The sequence below is a fragment of the Malus sylvestris genome, chromosome 7, assembly GCF_916048215.2.
Source record: "Malus sylvestris chromosome 7, drMalSylv7.2, whole genome shotgun sequence".
Classification (NCBI taxonomy): domain Eukaryota; kingdom Viridiplantae; phylum Streptophyta; class Magnoliopsida; order Rosales; family Rosaceae; genus Malus; species Malus sylvestris.
Window position 1 is genome coordinate 5646931 of NC_062266.1, and position 21201 is coordinate 5668131.

General features: G+C 38.4%; 2 protein-coding genes across 2 annotated transcripts; both read left to right on the plus strand.

The window, feature by feature from the left end:
• The first annotated feature begins 3607 nt into the window (after nt 1–3607).
• Nucleotides 3608–16818, plus strand: LOC126628240 (uncharacterized). Its single transcript, XM_050297852.1, has 13 exons — nt 3608–3971; nt 5445–5593; nt 6069–6160; nt 6948–7061; nt 9256–9586; nt 9802–9981; nt 11538–11618; nt 11921–12139; nt 12333–12475; nt 13377–13543; nt 15446–15663; nt 15812–15904; nt 16279–16818. The coding sequence occupies exons 1-13, from the start codon at nt 3767–3769 to the stop codon at nt 16474–16476; spliced, it is 2190 nt and encodes a 729-aa protein (XP_050153809.1). The 5' UTR covers nt 3608–3766; the 3' UTR covers nt 16477–16818.
• A 1121-nt stretch (nt 16819–17939) lies between these two features.
• Nucleotides 17940–19025, plus strand: LOC126628245 (50S ribosomal protein 5, chloroplastic-like). Its single transcript, XM_050297859.1, has 2 exons — nt 17940–18107; nt 18512–19025. The coding sequence occupies exons 1-2, from the start codon at nt 17996–17998 to the stop codon at nt 18868–18870; spliced, it is 471 nt and encodes a 156-aa protein (XP_050153816.1). The 5' UTR covers nt 17940–17995; the 3' UTR covers nt 18871–19025.
• The last annotated feature ends 2176 nt before the right edge of the window (nt 19026–21201 follow it).

Here is a 21201-nt window from a genome sequence, read left to right on the forward strand (position 1 = left end):
TGCAAACCGGCGGATTGAAGACAATCTGCATTTTCAGGATGATGATCCGGACTATCGTAATTTGGTAAATCCAGCAGCTCTTAGGCCGGTTCAAGTTCAGCAGCCCTATAATTTTTTTCCACCGGCGCAAGCTTTTTCTATTCGTGCTGAGCAAGAAACGGATGCTCCGGCACCTCCGAATTATCAATGTTATCATGATCTGGATTCCAATGACAGATATTAATTCCATGTGATAAAGTTCATGAATGTCAAGAAGCCTGCAAAGTCGAATAAATTTGTTTAATTCGTTAAGACCGACCGATGCAGTGCTGATCGTTCAAGATGCGCGCGGCAGCATCATGCTTCGGGCTAGCTAGCTAACAAACAGCTCGATTCCTAACAACCTTGAAGTATCATTTAGAAGAAAATCAACAATTGAACGAAGAGGGTCATCCAACATAATACAGCTCAAGTCCAAAGAAAAACTCAACTTTGCCAAACCATCCACCAATATATTCCTTTCCCTATAAATATGATTTAAATCACATTAATCAAATTGAGAAATCTAAGTGATGACAACCATATAATAATGAAGCCAAGAGATGCAAATCATGCACAACACTTTTGAAAAGTGAACTAAAACAATAGAGTCAGATTTCACAAGTATCCTCCTAACACCCTTATCCAAAGCTATTTTCAAACTCAAAAACAGGCCCCACATCTCACCTTCAAAGACTTCTTTTATTCCCATATTAGCTAAAAATCAATGTAATATCTTAAAAGGTGGTTAAATACATCTCACAACTTTTAAATTAAAAATATATATCTCAACATGCAAGTGGTAGATAGCATTGTGGTTAAAGCTTTTATACTTACTCTAAGTGTCGAATTTGTTCATATTTTTCGGCAGGTAAATACTCAATTTAAGATTTGGCAAGAAGTTGTTACCATAACTGTATAATATTTCATTAGGAAAACTACCAAAAGTGTATAAATTTCAGCAAGTACCTACGGAAGTTGTGTGTATTTTCAGTAGGCTTAAAGCAAAGATTGGGCAACAAATGCAACTATTAAAATTTTCAGCAGGGACCCACTGAAATTAGGGCTGGGCACGGGCCGGGCCGGGCCTGATTTTGAAGGAACCTGGCCCTACCCGTTTTAAAATAAAACAGGCCGGGCCGGGCCGGGTAGAAGGCTTTTGAGTTTGGGAACCGGACTTAACCCGGCCCGTTTCAAACGGGCCGGTTCGGGACGGGTCCACGGGTCCAATTACTTTTTTTTTTTTTAACTCAGTTTTGGAACTGCCCCGATATGCTGAGCAGAAGCAGAAGCAGAACCAACAATTTAGACCCTCATTTGCACTACTCAGAACACAAAAAAACCAATCCTACAAACATTTATGTATACTCCGCACATGTTAACTTCCATGCATGTCCCGAAATAAGCAAACCCATTGAAATCCCAGATCCATAGTTTCAAACAGAACCCATTACTCTTACGCACAAAACTACATCAAATCAATCTCACAAATAATCAAATTGTTCAAATCGGCAAATCGAACCAGAGACGTCATCTTTCCACGAAATCAGAAACCCACATAAATCAAAAACCCTAAATTCCTAAATAAAAAACCCTAATTTCCTAAATCAGAAACCCTAATTTCCTAAATCAGAAACCCTAATTTATAAATTACCTAGGGATGCCACGATGGAGAGTTAGGAGAGGATGCCACGATGGTGATCGTACCTCTCCACCTGGTCCAACCCTTCGCACGCCACCAAGATTGCAGATTTGCTTCCCCAAATAAACCTCCAACGTCACCTTATCCTGCATGTTCGCCGACCCCTCCAGTGAGTCAAACAAGGTCGAGTCGGGCCAGCAGGTTGTGCAACTCGAAGACTGTTGACCGTCATAGGTCTCGTAGAAGTGCATCTGCAGCATGTCAGGAGAAGGAGTGGTCGAGATTGAGGTCTGAGATGGGAGCCTGGGCTTGAGAGAGGTCTGAGAAAGGAAAGAAGATGCTGTGAGGGGAGTCGGGAGTCGGGAGTCGGAGTCGGAGAGATCGAGGGATAGAAGGAGTCGGAGTCGGAGTCGGAGAGATCGAGGGATAGAAAGGGAGTCGGATGAGAGATCGAGGGAGGAGAGATCGAGGAAGGAGTCGGGATAGAAAGAGAAGGTGATGTGAGGGGAGAGACGGAGAGTGGAGTGAATTGGGCCAATTGGGTGGGGGTCTGAGACTCTGAGATGTATCTTTGACATATTAGAGGGGGTAGAGAACGGTCCGGGCCGGGGGCCCGTTTCTCAAATTTTTAAAACCGGCCCGCCCCGTTATTTACCAAGAACCGGCCCGCCCCGCCCCGTTTCATATTTATAATTTTTGGACCCGCCCTGTACCCGCCCCGAACCGCAAGGATCCGCCCCTACCCACGGGTCCAGGACCCGTTTGCCCACCCCTAACTGAAATTTCTAAGAGATTCGGTAGGTATCTACCGAATAATACACCATTTATTTTTCAATAGGCTTTTTAGCTAAAATAGTCCATGAGATTTGCATAACTCCTCACTTTGGTCCCTGAGATTTCAAATCAATAGAAGTGGTTCTTGAAATTATCCACTATCCATCATTTTGGTCATTCCGTTAAAAACTCTGTTAAGTGTCTTGGAGTTCTTACCCGAAAGTTTGGGCAATTTTCAAAGCTTTGTAACTCAATCGTCTCTTTCCCAAATTCGACCCATAATATATCAAAATGAAGATAGGAAAGTGTAGAATAAGATTATACCTATTTGGAAACCCAATGGTTGCCGGAGATGGTCGAAAAATAGCCTCAAAGTTGATTGGTCCGAGGGAAAAATGAAAACTCACCAGAAACTGGGTACACTTTAAACGTTCATAACTTCTTCAATACTCAATGAAATCAAGTGATTAAAAAACAAAAATCATACTTCTCAATGAGACGAAGAGAATGATATATTTTTCAGCAGCTAAATCGCCGTGGTTTGGCCGGAAAATGGCTATCTTGGTTTTGAGGTAACCACTTTTGAGCCGTTTTTCAGCCAAACCACAGCGAGTTAGCCATCAAAAAAGGTATCATTCTCTTCGTCTCGTTGAGAAATATGATTTTCATTTTTGAATCACTTGATTTCGTTAAGTATTGAAGAAGTTATGAACATTTAAAGTTTACCCAGTTTTCGGTGAGTTTTCCAGTTTTCCCTCGAACCAGTCAAGTTTGAGGCTATTTTCCGACCATCACCGGCAAGCATTGGGCTTCCAAATGGGTATAATCTTATTCTACACTTTCCTATCTTCATTTTGATATATTATGGGTCAAATTTGGTTAAGAAACGATTGAGTTACGAAGCTTTGTTTGTTTCATAATAATTTTAAGATCATTTTAATTCCGATCCCTAATCAACCTAATTGTTGGACTGAAACTTTGTTTGTTTAAATATTTTGACCGATGTCCTTAGCATTATTTAACTCATGCATATATGCATTTAATGTTCCACAAATTATGAAATGTAAACAAATTCAAATAATATTTTAAAATATAATCAATAATTAAAAATGAATATATATTTATGTCAAATTTTCAGCAGGTATACAATGAGATTTTGTCATATTTTCTGTAGATATCTGCCGAAGAATATTCAATTTTTCAATATGGACCAACCCAAAAACTGAATGGCGATTTTGTCTGCTTTGCTTGTTTCATAATTTTATCTGCTTCATCTCTCACAAGTCACAAATAAGAAAAAGCGAGAGTGAAGCAGCTCTCTAAAATTCAGCAATGGCGACCACGCCAGCACTGACGCTTCATCTCTCTCGCCTCGCCCGCCACTTCCCTTTCTCTTCTTCTCCTCTCCCGACTCCTTTTCACTTTCCTCGTGCTCGACTCCTTCTCAGGCTGCCTGACCTGCCCTTCCGCCGCACCCGTTCCTTCTCCACCTCCAACTTTTCCCGCCGATTCTCTGTTGCCGCCTCGACCGGCCCAGGTACGACTCCAATGAGTTTGTGCTTCTTTCTCTTTGTCAGTCAGTAATTTTGTCGAACATGTCCCGTGCCTCTCAGTAATTCACATTAATTTGCAAAAATAGTGTACTTTATGCAGTTAACGGTCTCTCTCTGCGTTGGTTGAGCATTATGTGATATGCAATCTCTATTTGTGTAGCAGAATAATCTGCGTCGAGCATCTCCAATGGGCTCCCTGCATGAGCTCCTAACTAAGATTTAGTCAGGATTTGGAAAAATTCGTCTTCAATCACACTCCTATCGTTCTCCTAGGATAGCAAAACCTCTCGGAGCTCATATATCTGGGATTCAAAATGAGCTCCTAAGGGCATTAATCACTACTGTTTTAATAACTTTTATTGGTTAATAGTCATTGTAACTATGTAGAGAGTATGGTTGGAGTAAAATTTCTATGGGAAAGTCCTAAGATGAGAGCATGGGAACATAAGCTTGATCGAGAATTGGATAGGAAAGGTGGAAGAAAAGGTGCCTTCATCCCATATTTGGGAAAATAGAATATCTTGCTAGAGTATATGAGCTTTTCTGCTCCCTTCGCTTACAAAGATGATTTCGTAGGGACAAGTTCTCTCTAAGCCAAAATTTGCTCACAAGCTTTTCAAACTCTCATACACTTTTTCACTCTGCCCTCACTCTTCTCTGAGGCAAATATAACTGCAACGAAACCATCAATGCTTACCAGCTTCGACTGCATAATCTAAGACAAGCTGGTGATGTCATATCAAAATCCCGCATTTACAGTACCTGTAAGCCTTTAAATTAAATTCAACAAACAACCAGTAGGATGCCTTGAACAAATAACATGAGGTGGTTTTGGAACAAATGATCTCCTGAATTTGTATCTGCATGAACAAATAGCATGAGGTGGTCTTTCTTTTGCCTGTTTTTTCTTCTTCTGGCCATGTAGAGGTATTGTATTTGTTTTGTGGACCTACAACTTTTATTTGGGACCCACTCAATTTGGAATATCATTATGGCTCATTTACTAATCCGTAATTGGAATCAGAATCGGAGCAAGGTAATTGAGAAAAAGGTTGAATGGCGTAGAGTCAATCGGAACGAAACCATTCTGTTTACTAAAATGCACTATTCTAAATAAATTATTGTACATGCTATATTGCTATTTAAGAGTAAATAAACCCAAAAAATTTAGAATTCTAATAATTACCCATATATTTTTAATAAAAGTGTCATTATTATTAGTATAGTTATTTTTAATAATAATGATAAATTGAAGAGGAGAGCTAGTCTAGTTGTTACTTAGCCTCTTATTTTTGTTCCAATCTCTTAACCTTAAACAAGTAGCATGAGATGGTCTTTTTTAACATGTGTGGGTTTTACATTGGCCTTGATTTTTTAAGTTTTGGCCTTTACCACTCACAAATTTAGGAATTATAAGTCTGAATACTAAAGGTGAAATTCAATCACTCTATTTACAGGTCTAAGTGATGATGGGATACATGATGAAAGATATGATGTCATTGTGGTCGGAGGAGGACATGCAGGCTGTGAAGCTGCCCTAGCATCTGCTCATTTAGGGGCGAAAACTCTTCTACTCACCCTAAATATTGATAGAATTGCTTGGCAGGTTTAATTCTGCTTTTTCTTGATAACCTCATATTTTTTCTGTTGTATTTAGAAGTTTTGTTGTATTTCTCAAAATTAGATATGTAAAATTAATTTTCATTTTGATTTTAACCTTATAATTCCTCTAAAGGAGCAGGAGAAATTTTTTATCCTTTACTCTAGAAAGTTCAGCAGGTTTTTTTTCTCAGTCTGATTGAAAGTTACCCAATGAGATGTAGTATCTAGAATACATATTGCCAAACACAAAAACTGGGAGTCAGCTTTCCACTAATTTATTCAATTATTCTCAATTCCTCACCTTTAGATTTGATATTGTATTCTCTCTCTCTCTCTCTCTCTCTCTCTCTCTCTCTCTCTCTCTCTCCACACACACAAATAGAGGTGTGATCATGTTACTGCATGCAAAATGGTTTAGGTGTTTAGAATCATGACACAGATCATTTACAGAGCTTCTTAATGAAAAATGTTTGATGCAGCCCTGCAACCCTGCAGTTGGTGGACCAGCAAAGTCTCAACTTGTACACGAAGTGGATGCCCTTGGTGGTCAAATTGGGAAGATTTCTGATCGGTAAAGTAATAAAATCTCCTATATTTGAATGTTCTTTTCTGAGAAGCTTGAGGATATACTTATGGCTTGCTATTGTTTTTGTTTTGGATGATGAAATTTAGAACTGACTTTTCAAGAACTTTGTATGTTTTGGTGCGGGTTTGGGGTATTTACATCGAAGAATTAGAGAGGGTCAAATGACACATGCATTGAGAAGGATTGCATAAAATGCTCGGGTACAAACGTAAAGTGATTGTGTTGTTGTAAGTAATTGTGTATTGCAAGCCCTTAATGTAGAAATGAAAAGACCAAAAAAAATCTGTTTTTTAGGTAACTGGGCCTATAATTTATGAATAAAGAAAAGAATTTTTTTTGAGATGGGATCATGGGAGTATGATCAGAAAAAGCTGTTCATCAGCAGTCTACAAATGGCTTGGAAAGTATTGCCTTTTTATTTTTGGGAAAGCCTTTTGGGATTTTTGTTTTTCTTTGTGGACAAAAAGAAGTTGTTTCAGGTACTGTGCCATTGCGTAAGCTTATTTAACCCTTAAGCTTCGATATACCCTAAATAGGGTCGTTAAATTGACAGAATATATTCTGATAATAGTAAAACATTTTCTTGTTATTTGTAAGGTTACTGCCAATTTTTTCCTGGTCCAGCATGTCAGATAATTTGTAACTCTTTCTGCTTATTCTTTGCTTTTTAAATGTTTTAGTTTTTGTTGGTTTTTACCATTTCATCTTTAAAGTCCCCCACTTTCACCTTCAGTCTTTGCAACTGTTGCTGATTTTCAATTTTTATGCTTAGATGCTATTTACAGAAGCGTGTACTCAATGCCTCAAGGGGCCCTGCTGTTCGGGCATTGCGTGCACAGACTGATAAACGGGAATATGCTATGGAAATGAGAAAAATAGTAGAGAGGCAAGTATTACTTTATTTTTCTTCATGATTCTTTTACTGTCCTTTTTAGTGATAATTGTGGGGTTTGGTTTATTTTCCTCTCTTTTTTTAAACTATTATTTCCACAGACGGTCATGAAATTCATATGTGGCTGATTTTATCCAGTCTTTATACTTTAATAACAAACACTTCACGGTCTGGTTCTTATGGTTTTGCAAATTCTGAATCATGATTGCTTGAATTGGAATATGGTTTTATTTTTTGAACTATTGTACTTTGAAATGTAATAGCTTTTCCCTGTAAATGCATGTTTTAGTATCAAATATATCTGCTTCTTTTTTGTTTTCAGGTTGAATTACGAAAATGTGCTATTATTTTGGCTGTGTGATCAAGCATTAGAAAGTATTTATGATTTAGTGATGCTGTCGTCAGCATTTGCTACAGAGTTACTTGCCCCAGTACTAGCAAAAACACATTTCTATCCTTCTGAGATGTCTTCTTCATTGCAGCCAACTGGTGCAGCCAAACAGTAGAAGCAACTAGATAAAAGTTGTAAAAGCAGCTGAATTGCTTACATTAAATTAACTTTTTTGGTATAAAGTGTATTCTTCAACTTTAGGCTATGGAAACGAATGAAATCCCAAAATGAAAAAGAAGCCATGATCCCAAAATGAAAAACAAGTAATGTGGTAAAAAAAAAAAAAAAAAAAAAAAACTAGATGGAAAATGTTCTAATGAGGACCTAAATTGGGGAGCTACGTTAAGGGCTTGCATCTCAAATGTGAGGTCAGATATAGTTGGCTGATATATGCATAATTACTGTGTGAGTGAGATGCATCTTAACTGTCCGTGTCTGATCTATGGGCTTAGATGGAAGCTTTTGTCTAAATCTATGTTAGATCATCTTTGTATGCATTTGATATATCTTTCATCTAAATCTTTGTTAGATTACCACTGGTTAAATGAGTATGCATCTTTGTATGCATTTGATATGTTTCTATATTTTTATGCATTTGGTATGGACATGACTTAGCTTTGAAAATGATGTAGCTAAGCATAATTCTTGACAGGTTAAAAGTTCAATTTGGTTCGATTTTGATGTTAAATTGTATTAAAAATTTCTGCTCCAATGCATTCCATGTGGCTGACTGAATGATATCATAGCCTAAGCAGCATTCCATATTTCTCATACTGAATTCTTTCATTTATAAAATGAAATAAAACTACACATTTGGACCCGGCATGTTAACATGATATCACTCATTAAGAAAGAAGAGAAATGAATACAACAACAACAAAGCCTTTTCTCACTAAGTGGGGTTGGCTATATGAATCCTAGAACGCATTGTGCTCGATTCTGTGTCATGTCTTCCGTTAGATCCAAGTACTCTTAAGTCTTTTCTTAGAGTCTCTTCCAAATTTTTCCTAGGTCTTCCTCTACCCCTTCGGCCTTGGACCTCTATCCCGTAGTCGCATCTTCTAACCGAAGCATCAGTAGGCCTTCTTTGCACATGTCCAAACCACCGTAACCGATTTTCTCTCATCTTTCCTTCAATTTCGGCTATTCCTACTTTACCTCGGATATCCTCATTCCTAATCTTATCCTTTCTTGTGTGCCCACACATCCAACGAAGCATCCTCATCTCCACTACACCCATTTTATGTACGTGTTGATGCTTCACTGCCCAATATTCCGTGCCATACAACATCGCCGGCCTTATTGCCGTCCTATAAAATTTTCCCTTAAGTTTCAAGTAATGATAATTGAGTTTTCATTTTCTTTTGTGAAGCTTGTAATCCAACCCTTCCTAGAAGGATATATATTCATGTGCTCTTGCAAATATTTAGAGTGTCTTTTTTAATTTATTGTACTGAAAATCACTAATAGGTTTTAATTTCAGATATTAGAGATCCTTGAGTTTAATATATTGAAATCAAGACTTGGAATCACTCTCATACAACTCATGAGTTTGGTTCCAATACAATAAATGGTCAACCATTCGAAAAAGAACTCACCTCCATCAGACTCACTCTACTATCGCATTATAGGAATCAAGCTTACCTGAATCACTGTAGAATGCTTTATTCTCCTTTCTTTTTGAGAAGAAACAGAATTTTATTAAACCAAAATATAGCACAATTATCACTTATTCTCATGTTGCAGATCTATGTTTTTGTGGCTATTTCATATATTTGATCTGCTTTTGTTCTGCAGCACACCAAACCTTTCAATTCGAGAGGCAATGGTGACAGATATCTTATTAGGAAAGAATGACAATGTTGAAGGTGTGCGGACATTCTTTGGGATGAACTTCTACTCTCCTTCAGTTATTCTCACGACAGGCACATTTATGAGTGGTAAAATTTGGGTTGGTAGAACTTCTATGCCTGCAGGAAGAGCTGGCGAATCAGCTTCACTTGGACTCACTGAAAACTTACAGCGCCTTGGATTTGAAACTGATCGGTTAAAGACTGGAACCCCAGCGCGTGTGGACTGTCGCACTGTTGATTTTTCTGGATTGGAACCACAACGTGGTGATGAAGAGGTCCATCTATTTAATCCCATAAGTAGGTTCTGTATATTGGTTGCGTGACACTTGTAATTTTAATTCATGCTTTGCACTCGTCATTCAAGTAGATGTTAAAAGTATTCAATGTCATAACAATAACATTTACCTTTTCTTTTCAGTGATTAATATTTAGAACTATCAGTTTTGTTGCTTTGAGAATTGTGTTCTAAATTTGAATTGATGGTTAACAGGTCGGCTGGTTTAGTTTTGATCTTGATGTCCATATTGAAAGGGAACAAATGTGCTGCTATCTCACACGTACCACAAAGAGCACTCACCAACTAATCAAAGATAACTTGCATGAAACTCCTACTTATGGAGGATGGGTTGAGGCGAAGGGGCCTAGGTATTGCCCTTCAATTGAAGATAAGGTAAGTTGAAATTGACCTAGTATCTGAGAGACTCTTTTTGCAGCACCATATACTATTAGTTTTCTAATTATTTTATATGACGTTGGGCCCTTTAAACTACGATTGCATCACCAAACGAAGTATAGTGTTCTAGTATCATGAAAAACAACATAGTTTTGAGTCTCGACACTTTCGTATCAATTTTGTTGTAATCTGGCTCTATGTGAGGATGTGAGGTCTCACAGTGAGACGTTCCCTTGTATTGTTTTTTTTTATTAATGAATGCATGATTATTATTTAGAGGTCGCACTTGGTGCGATGGCAAGTGCCTTCGCCCATGAGCGGTAGGTCTCGGGTTCGAGACTTGGGAGCAGCCTCTCCATAAATGGGGGTAAGGCTAGCCGACATTCACCTCTCCCAGACCCTGCGTAAAGCGGGAGCCTTGTGCACTGGGTACGACCTTTTTTAATGCATGATTATTATTTAAGAAACAGTCTCTATATGAGACTTACATCCACGGGAAGAAAAGTATGCTTCCTTTTACTATAATTGGAACGAATTTAAAAGACAAGTCTCTATGTGAGACTTACATCCACGGGAAGAAAAGTATGCTTCCTTTTACTATAATTGGAACGAATTTAAAAGATAATATTTCACTATCACACTAGCTAGATCTATAACTCTTAAGGAGAAAGTTAGAAATAAGGAGGTATTCTCCAAATGGTTCTCAAAGCATCCTTTTATAGGCTTAGGAAGTGAGGCCATAAATGAGTGAAATTATTCCTATGATAATGGCAATTGATGACCCTTTGCTATAGTTCCGTATGCAAGTAACATCCCTAATAATTTGCATCCAGATATTGTTATTCTATGGTTGCTCATGGTCTGTCCGTTACCTAAGATAATGGCAATTGATGATCCATTGCTATACTTCCGTATGCAAATAACATCCCTAATCATTTGCATCCAGGTGTCAATATTCTTTGGTTGCTCATGGTCTGTCCATTTTATTGCTAGATAAACAATGCTCCAACTTTCATAAAACACAGTAGTTATATACCTTTTAAATCCCAGATCTAGTCAAACCTCTGAGCCATATTGCCTCCACTGGTTCTGTGGTTGCAAGAATTCTGCCTCAGTGGGGCGACATACTCATATTTATTTAGCACATTGTGTCTGAAGCTGTTAGGACAAGCAAGGCTTGGGATGCACGCTATGGGGCATCCTTTCCATACATGAACATTTATGTATTATCATTATGGTTGCTGTGGAAACTGTTTAGTTTCTTCTTTAAAGGTGGGGAAAACACTATAGATGGAGAGTACCCCCAACACACTATATTAGAAGCATTTACAACAGTGTTACTAAAATACTCCTAAGGGTCTAACAGTAGTAAAATCAAATGAAGGGTGATGAGAAAGTAACAAACGTGCTAAACATGGTTTCCAACAACTGGTAACCCTTCACTTGTTTAATATACCTTGTGGAACATTGATAAAATAACATTCTTCCTATCTTTTTCTTTCCTATCAAGAGAAGCTTCCTGAAGTCATTTTGGCCTTATTTTTTGGCTTTAGATTGTTCGGTTTCAGGATAAAGAGTCTCATCAAATATTTCTTGAACCAGAGGGCCGAGATGTGCCAGAGCTTTATGTGCAGGTATATTAGCATTCACCTTTTGCCTTCTTTGCATAAATGAAAAGGAGAAAAATATAATTAAAATGACTTAACTTAATGGTTAGTGCCCATTTTTTATATCTCTTTTGATACCTTTGATATTGATATATATATATCGTCAATTTGTCTCTGATTGAATGCATATAGATACCCGAATTTTGTCAAGTTTTTAACAGATTAACTATAGCAGATGATACTTAGTATCAATATTTTATAATCTATGTATGGATATGCTTTTTATAAACATCATTTCCCTAAATTTCATCATTTCCTTCTCCACACAGGGATTCTCAACTGGTTTACCAGAGAGACTACAGTTACCACTCTTGAGGACTTTGCCTGGGCTTGAAAATTGTTCAATGCTGAGGCCTGCTTATGCTGTAGAGTATGACTTCTTGCCTGCTTATCAATGTTCTCGGTCTCTTATGACAAAGAAAATCGATGGGCTTTTCTTCTCTGGTCAAATAAATGGAACTACAGGCTATGAGGAGGCTGCAGCACAAGTAATTCTTTAGAGTATCTTTACTCAGTGAAATACAATCTATCTGTAGTTGTTGATGCAATGCTACATCTGAAAGAATAATGCATTAGGCTTTTACTTGTTTAAAAGGAACTTTGTGCCTTTGGGTTGTTATTTCTAAAACAATAATTTATTTGTTCTAATTATTTTTTATTCTTGTTTATGCTTTTCTGAAGGGCATTATTTCTGGTATCAATGCTGCCAGACATTCAGATGGCAAGTCCCTCATTGTTCTTGAGAGGGAAAGCAGTTATATAGGAACATTGATCGATGATCTGGTCACGAAGGACCTTCGAGAGCCTTACCGCATGCTAACCAGGTAATGAGCTCATGATATTATCCCAATATATATAAGATCATTGTTATTTCCAGTCATACCTTTAATTTTTGGAATCAGTAAGTGCTGAGTATTAGTGGGTGGTTGAGGTTGCATGTTTGATGGTTCGGCTTAATCACTTCGCAGTTCACATCATAAATGGTCACGTGAATGTTTTTGAAGATACAAGCAGAACTTGGAAGACTATTTAATTGCGTAATTTTAGATCATTTTAAACAGTCTTTCTAAATTCTAACATTTTCTACATGACTACATCATTGTTTTGGCGAATAGTTGGTTCTTTTTATTACACCAAGAGGTTCAGTAATAAAATTTAAGTGTAACGCTACTCACACCCATAATGGACCATATATTTTTTTCTCTATTGCAACAAATATCTCATTATTTTCTAGACAAACAAGCCAATCGATGTTACTATAACACAGCCAATTGGTGTCATAAAAAGAACCAACTATTCTCCTAAACAATGATGTAGCTATGTAGAAAACTTGAATGCAACACTACTCCCATCCGTAAAGGACCATCTCTTTTTCTCCATTGGGTATCACTGCCCTTGGTAGATCACTGGCCTCCCCATCAATTTTCAAGGTACAATGAGGATGAGCAACTATATGGCAGTAAGACTATGCTCAACTTTTGGAAGTTAAACGGTGGAAGTAGAAGTCATTGTGGCCTTCTAGGCTTCTACACAAAAGAACCTGTGAATGTTGAGGGGCACTGCTACCTCTAGATGCCATGGGCAGAATACCAATCGTAGATGGTTTGATTTATCTGCTTAGCGTCAGTTAATTCTTCATACCATAAAACAAGTTCATAATTCATCTGTAGATTTTCAAGTTGGTTTAACATTCCATAACATCCTATCCTTTATTTTCCAATATAGTCGATCAGAGCACCGGTTACTTCTCCGATCTGATAATGCTGATAGCCGTCTCACACCACTGGGGCGTGAAATTGGGTTAATAGATGATAGACGATGGAAACTCTACCAGGACAAACAAGCTCGAATTTCAGAAGAAAAGAAGCGATTGAAAAGTGTCAGAATTTCAGGTTCTCATCTCTTTATCTAATTCTTCTTATAATTTGTAGCCTCTTTACACTTTTGGCATTGTTGTGTACTGTTGTGTACTTTAGGTTGTTTAACTTGGCATATTTTAGTGAAACCATCAAGCTGAAGTTTTCCCTTCTAGTTTACCAGCATGTTTCAATTGGCCCTGATTTCAACTTGATGGGTTAACCTTGCAATTCCTTTAGTTCCTTTCTACGTCAGCTCAGTTCAAGAATAAGCCTGTGGAAAGTTACTTCTTCAAAAGCAAAAGTATCTCATATCATCTCTTCTCATTTTTCTTCTCTTTATCCTTCATGCTGCTGCAAGATGGGGAGAAGGTGAACAATCAATCGGAGCTCTGATTGCTTACCTTGTCTGTCACCTCTTTCAGCAGACCCCCTAGCTCGGCGACGTGGGGGACTCCTACTACATGGTTTGTATCGCGCTTGACCAAGCCTGAAACTACAAGTAAGCTTCAAGTGAAATTGATACATTACCTTGTGCATCTCCACCAGTTAAAGATACCACCCCTGGATGGAGGAAGAGTACTTCCAGAGAAGATGCCACATCTACCTATGAGACAGATAAGGCAAGTCAAGACGACACCACACTCCGATACTTAGAAGTTTTGTGATTACGAGATCATTCTCCCACAATATTTCCTAATGTCATTTGTACTAAATCATTCACTTGTACTCACTAAATGAGAGCTTGAACCTATGTACTTGTGTAAACCCTTCACAATTAATGAGAACTCTTCTATTCCGTGGACGTAGCCAATCTGGGTGAACCACGTACATCTTGTGTTTGCTTTCCTATCTCTATCCATTTATATACTTATCCACACTAATGACCGGAGCAATCTAGCGAAGATCACAAAAAGCGATCGTTTTCGCTACCTAGGATCTATCTTGCAAGAGAACGGAGAATTAGATGGAGATCTCAACCATAGAATACGAGCTGGATGGAAAGAGTGCATCCGGCGTGTTGTGTGACCGTCGTAGGCCACTGAAGCTCAAGGGAAAATTTTATAGGACGGCAATAAGGCTAGCGATGTTGTATGGCACAGAATGTTGGGTGGTGAAGCATCAACACGTACACAAAATGGGTGTAGCGGAGATGAGGATGCTTCATGGGATGTGTGGGCACACGAGAAAGGATAAGATTGGGAATGAGGATATCCGAGGTAAAGTAGGAGTAGCCGAAATTGTAGGAAATATGAGAGAAAATCGGCTCCGGTGATTTTGAACATGTGCAAAGAAGGCCGACTGACGCTCCGGTTCGAAGATGTGACTACGGGACAGAGGTTCAGGGCCGAAGGGGTAGAGGAAGACCTAGGACAACTTTGGAAGAGACTCTAAGAAAAGACTTAGAGTACTTGGATCTAACGGAGGACATGACACAAAACCGAGCGCAATGGCGTTCTAGGATTCATATAGCCGACCCCACTTAGTGGGAAAAGGCTTTGTTGTTGTTGTAATACCAATATTTGGCTTTTGTTTAATCTTGTTAACAAAAAGAATAAGCATTCATGAAATTTCAAATGGGATCTCAAGTCTAAGTAGCAAGGTAAGCATATAATTCACTCCCTGTTCATGCGAGCATCAGTTGTGCTCTATAACCCACCCTATAGTCTAGTATGGCCAGTGTTTAAAAAACGGGCATTGGGACGCATGTCACACACCTCATAGCTGTACGCTTTGGCTTACACTTTGTTCCTTAGGGTTAAGCTATATGGGCAAAACTGGGCATGGGTTGGTTGATTCAATACCATGTCTTCTTTTTTTCCTCTTGCTTTTTCCTTTTAAGTTGGTTTGAATATTAAAAAAGTCGAATAAACTGAGATCTGTGGGTTTGGAGATATATAACTGGAACTTATAGTTATTATTCTGTGCTTCTTTCAGGAGGGGAATTGGCAGCTGATGTTACTCATCTTTCTAGTCAGCCAGTGAAGGACTTTACAACTTTGGAGAGTCTTCTAAAGAAACCACACATAGAATATAAAGTTCTTGATAAGCATGGTTTTGGGAATGAACTGTTGTCTAGAATAGAAAAAGAATGTGTGGAGATTGACATCAAGTATGCCGGCTTCATTCTGCGCCAACAGAGCCAACTCCAACAAGTAAGGAACTATTATGTATTTCAATAGAACCTTTGCCATTACTTTAAATCATGCAACTCGCTGATTTATTTCCTATTTAGATGCTTAGCAACTTTTAATTTTTATTCATCCATAATCTCATATTGTCCAACTCTTCTTCTGTGTTTAGATGGTCCATCAACAGCACAGATTACTTCCAGAGGACTTGGATTACTATTCAATAACAACTTTATCTCTTGAATCACGCGAGAAGCTCTCCAAGGTGTGCACGATATATAATTTCATTATGTCATAACCTTTTACCAATATGTCCAGAACTCTGATGTGGCAGAAACTAATATGCTTTTCATATTGTCGACAAAATGTCTGTAGTACCAAACTCCTGTTCTCTTTTTTAACCTTTCATCTATATGTCATTTTATATGCATAGACGCCTAAATGTAATGACTTGATGAAAATTGGAAGCATGACACTGATTCTTTCACGTGATAGTAAATCTCTTTTGAAAGTGATAGTTTCCTCTTTTACCAAGCTGTCGCTGTATCATGCATCGTATAGTAATTGTATCATTGTATGCTACTGTTTTTCTGAATATGTTTCATTCAGTTTTAATGAAACAACAAATGATGTTTTCAGGTGAGGCCACAGACCGTTGGTCAAGCCAGTAGAGTTGGTGGGGTGAGCCCTGCCGATATCACTGCTCTCCTCATTATCCTTGAAGCTAATAGGAGGAGAGCACATGAACAGAAGAAGCTCGAACTGCTAAATTCTATCAAGACGGATACAGATCAGCATGTAGATGAATTGCCGTTGACTGGGACACTCAGTTCATGATGTTTCCATGCCTGTCGAAGTTAGCATTTGAGTTGGATTCAAGTGTATTAAGTGAATCCTAAAGTATCAATGTATAGAGAACGCATCATGGTATATCTGTCTGGGCAGATACCCGGGTCGGAATTGCATACGGATAGCTTGTTTTGCAACGGAACTATCTATGAGGATCTGCTGCTATTAGCTCCTGTGTACTCCGGGAACGCTTATCGATCCTCGTCCTAGCATAGTGTTAAATTCATGTCTGCAACAGAAGTGAAGATAGAAGTTAAAAGTACTAGTTGAAGTACAATGTCATTTTTTCAGGCAGCATCTGGTGAAGGAAGAACCCCTTTTCAAGCATTAGTTATTGAGATTTCCTATTCCGTTAAAAAAACAAACCGGATATAATTGAAGTTATGAAGTTGGTACTTGGGTGGTCATTCACATTTGAATTGGATCCCATCCGGATCCACTTTGTGGGATCTTAGGATCTAAGATCCCCACATCTTAATCATTCATCGTGTATCGTACGGTCAGAAATTATTTAACTTTTTTATTTAAAATTAAACACAAATAGTATTTGACGAAAATTGATCACACGATGTACGATGAACTGTTAAGATGTGAGAGTCCTTAGGATCCTCACAAAATGGATCCGGAGATGATCCTCTTCCATTCACATTTGATCAGGATCTCCACCGGGAGATGTAAAATATATAACATTTTTGAGTGACTGAAAAGCTATGCAATGGACAAAATATAAAATATTTATTTTGGCTGGAAAAATGTGATTAAAAATATGGGGTGTGATATCTACACACCTTATTTTACTTCTCACACCCTTCTAATTTTTGGCTGTCGGATCAGATGAATTGAATAAGGTCAACGGATAAAAATTAATAAGGGTGTGAGAGAAGTAATGTGTGGATAGCACATCCCAAAAATATAAAGCTACATCTTTTTTAGGTGGATCCCACCAGGTAGAAAATTCAAGATTTTAAATTTACATTTTTTTTTATTGGAGTAGAATTTATATTTTCATGACAATAGAAAAAAATATAAATTTAAAATTTTAAAGAATGAAGTGAGATTAAAATCGAATTTTAAGAGCGTAGCCAAAGGTAAAGCCTAAACTTAACCGTTATTTACACAGAAACAAAGGAAAACTAATGAAAAGGGTTTGAAAACTTTGAGTTTTAATGATAAGGACAAAATAAAGGGTAAAGTGAATAGTACCAGGATTGACTTTTTAGTGTAAAAATGTGGTTTTTCGTTAAAGTGAACAGTACCAGATGCTTTTCGTTAAAGTTCCCCAGAAACAAAGCCAAAATGGAGCATATATTGAGTTTCACATAGCTGAGCTAAAAATAGGTCAAATAAAAAAACCTGTTGAAGCTCTTTAGAATTTCAAGAATGGACGGATCAGATGGGTATTACCGAAAACTAACGGTCAGGATTATAATCTTCATCGGCTTATCCAAAGGAGCAAAAGCTAGAACATAACCAACCAAAACTCAATCTTGAGAGAGCGAGCACGAAAATGGGTCTTCTTCTCTACTCCAATCCTCTCCCTCTCACCACCGTTTCTTCCCGTTCTTCTTCTTCTTCTTCGCCGTCTCCAACTTCATCACCTACACCTTTCTCTGCAACTAGTAAGCTCTCTCTCTCTCTCTCTCTCCATTTATTTAGTATATCAGCTTTTGCATTTTTCAGTTGTGTATTGTTTAATTTACTTCAAATGCTCGCCTATTTTCTCCAAACCACGCAGCTCAATTGGGTGTTCTTGGTTGATTTCTGCTCGTTCAGGTCTTTTGTCAAACACTTGGCGTGCACGCATTCGTAGCTATGCATTCAGCCTTAACTAATCCAATTTTCACCTGCATTTTCGTTTTTTCTAATAATCCAATGCATAAATGTGCTAAATTTTTCCAAAATGGAAACATACAGTGTGATTCGAGGAGCGTTTTTGTAGTTAATTTGCCTGTTTATCTGCTTTCTTGTTTATTTTTCGGCTCGTATTCGTATGATAATTTTGTTTTGTGTCTCTGGTTTTCAGTTTCATGGATGCACATGAAACCAAATGGTCTGCGTCCGAAATTTTTCAGCGGAGTTCGACTTCGTATGCCCGTTGTGAAAAGGTCAGGTTCAGTAGTTGTTAAGGCCTCCTCTGACATTGATGGAACTGCTGCTGCAAATGACGGTAGTGAGCCCCTTCCAGATAGCAAGGAAGAGGTGGCGGTACCTGTCGACAAGCTTCCCTTGGAGTCAAAGCTGCAAGAGCGCCTAGAGCAGAAGGCGAAGATGCAACTGGCGAAGAAGATAAGGCTCCGTAGGAACCGACTTGTTCGCAAGCGAAAACTGAGAAAGAAAGGCAGATGGCCTCCATCAAAGATGAAGAAGCTAAAGAATGTCTGAGTTTTACCTCAAACTTTCTTGCAGGTTTAGTTCTGACCCTTTTTTGTTTCTGCGGTCTCTCATCGTTTTGTTATTGCAAGATCAAATGTCTCTTCGTATTGACGTAATTTCTTGGTTTGAATCTTGTTGATGTCAATGAAAATAGTATTGCCCAATATGATCTGAACTAGGAATTTATAGATGGCAGAAATGCATTAGCTTTTTCCGCGTCGAAGGATGTGAGAAATGTGGTTGATTTAGGCAATCCTTTCATCTAAAAAAATGTAGAAATTGTCTCAAGTTCTGCTCCAACATTTACATTAAACCAATAATGCAGGGTAGGCTGCTTGGAACCCCTAGAAATGTAGAAATTGTCTCCTAATGTTTTATGAACTCCCATAATGATCTCTCGAACATGATGAATCCGAAAATATTTTTTGCCACTTAAGCATGTGCAGATTGACATTCTGTCACGGTGGATTTGTAAGTATTCCATGACTGTGTCTCTATGTGTAGGCTCTTCAAACATCGACCCTATAGGTTGGAGTTCTATTCGGAGATTTGTTAAACAAAACTCTTTAAAACTTTTTAGGATCATAACCAAACCACCGTAAAACTGCTGAAGTTATCTGAGATTCTAGATGATATGGTTCCTTTATTCTAGGGTTTATTCCTGGACGTGCTAATAACCCTCCTACACTTGAGGGACAAGTTTGTTTGTTTTCTGTTTTGACTTAGTCGATTACCACGATTCTAGGGTTTGTTTATCGTGGGTTGTTATTTCACTTTCTGGTTGATGTAAAGCTATATAATAGCTAGTTGATGTCTTTCAGTTTAATAAGAATTCTCCCGAGTTTATCAGTGCAATATACTTTGTGTTCACAAAAGCTTTACGTTAACCTAGTTCAGTTCCAACATCTGGTATCAGAGCCCTATCACGGGGCCTGACCAAAAATCTGCAAACACAGTTGTGTGCGTAGAGAACAAGAACATGACGTCCGAGAATAGCTTTGTGCAACCTACCATCCCGAGGCTCGATGGGCACTATGATCACTGGAGTATGCTTATGGAAAACTTTCTGCGTTCCAAGGAGTATTGGAATCGGGTGGAAACAGGAATTACTACAGTCGCAGGAGGAGCTGACTCTAGTGATTTGTAGAAGAAGGCATTGGAGGAGCTGAAGTTAAAAGACTTGAAGGCCAAGAACTAACTGTTTCAAGTCATTGATCGTTCAATCCTGGAAACGATCTTGAAGAAGGACACGGCGAAGGACATATGGGATTCCTTAAAGTAGAAGTATCAAGGGACAATGCGTGTGAAACGTGCTCAGTTGCAGGCACTTCGAAAGGAGTTCGAAGTATTGCATATGAAGACTGGAGAAATTGTCAATGATTACTTTGGAAGAACACTCATTATAGCTAATAAGATGAGGGTGGATGGAGAAAGAATGGAAGATGTAGTGATCATTGAGAAAATTTTAAGGTCTATGACTTCAAAATTTGACTATGTTGTTTGTTCGATCGATGAGTCGAATGACTTGGATACTCTATCCATTGATGAACTTCAGAGCAGTCTTCTTGTGCATGAACAAAGGATGAGTCGGCATGTGGTGGATGAACAAGCTCTCCAAGTAACCACTGGAGTCCAACAAGGAGGAAGAAGTGGTGGTCGTGGCTTCTATCGTGGAAGAGGAAGAGGAAGGGGTAGATTTGGGTTCGACAAGTCTATCCTGGAATGCTACAATTGTCACGAGCTAGGGCATTTTCAGTGGGAATGCCCTAAGAAAGCTAAGGACTCTAAGGCTAATTTTGCAGAAACAAAGGAAGAAATGCTGCTAATGGCGCAGGTGGATGTTAAGGAAGCTGAGATGGAGCATGTTTGGTTTCTTGATTCTGGGTGTAGCAACCATATGTGTGGTAGCAATGAAGCATTTATTGAAATAGATGCCAATTTCCGAGAGTCAGTCAAGCTGGGAAACAACTTCAGTCTCAGTGTGCAAGGTAAGGGCAAAGTGCGAATGAATGTGATGGGACCATGCATGTGATTACAAAAGTCTTCTTTGTACCTGAATTAAAGAATAACTTGTTGAGTATCAGTCAACTACAAGAGAGGGGACTTGCAGTGCTAATGCAACATGGCAAGTGTAAGATCTTCCACCCTGAGAAAGGTCTCATACTTGAAACTGATATGACATACAATAGGATGTTTGCCTTGGTTGCTCGCTGCCCAGTAAAGACACAAAGTTGTCTCTCCCTGACAACTATAGATCAAGCAGATCGTTGGCATTGTCAATATGGACATTTAAGTTGGAGCGGACTGAAAGTGCTACAACAAAAGAATATGGTTGAAGGG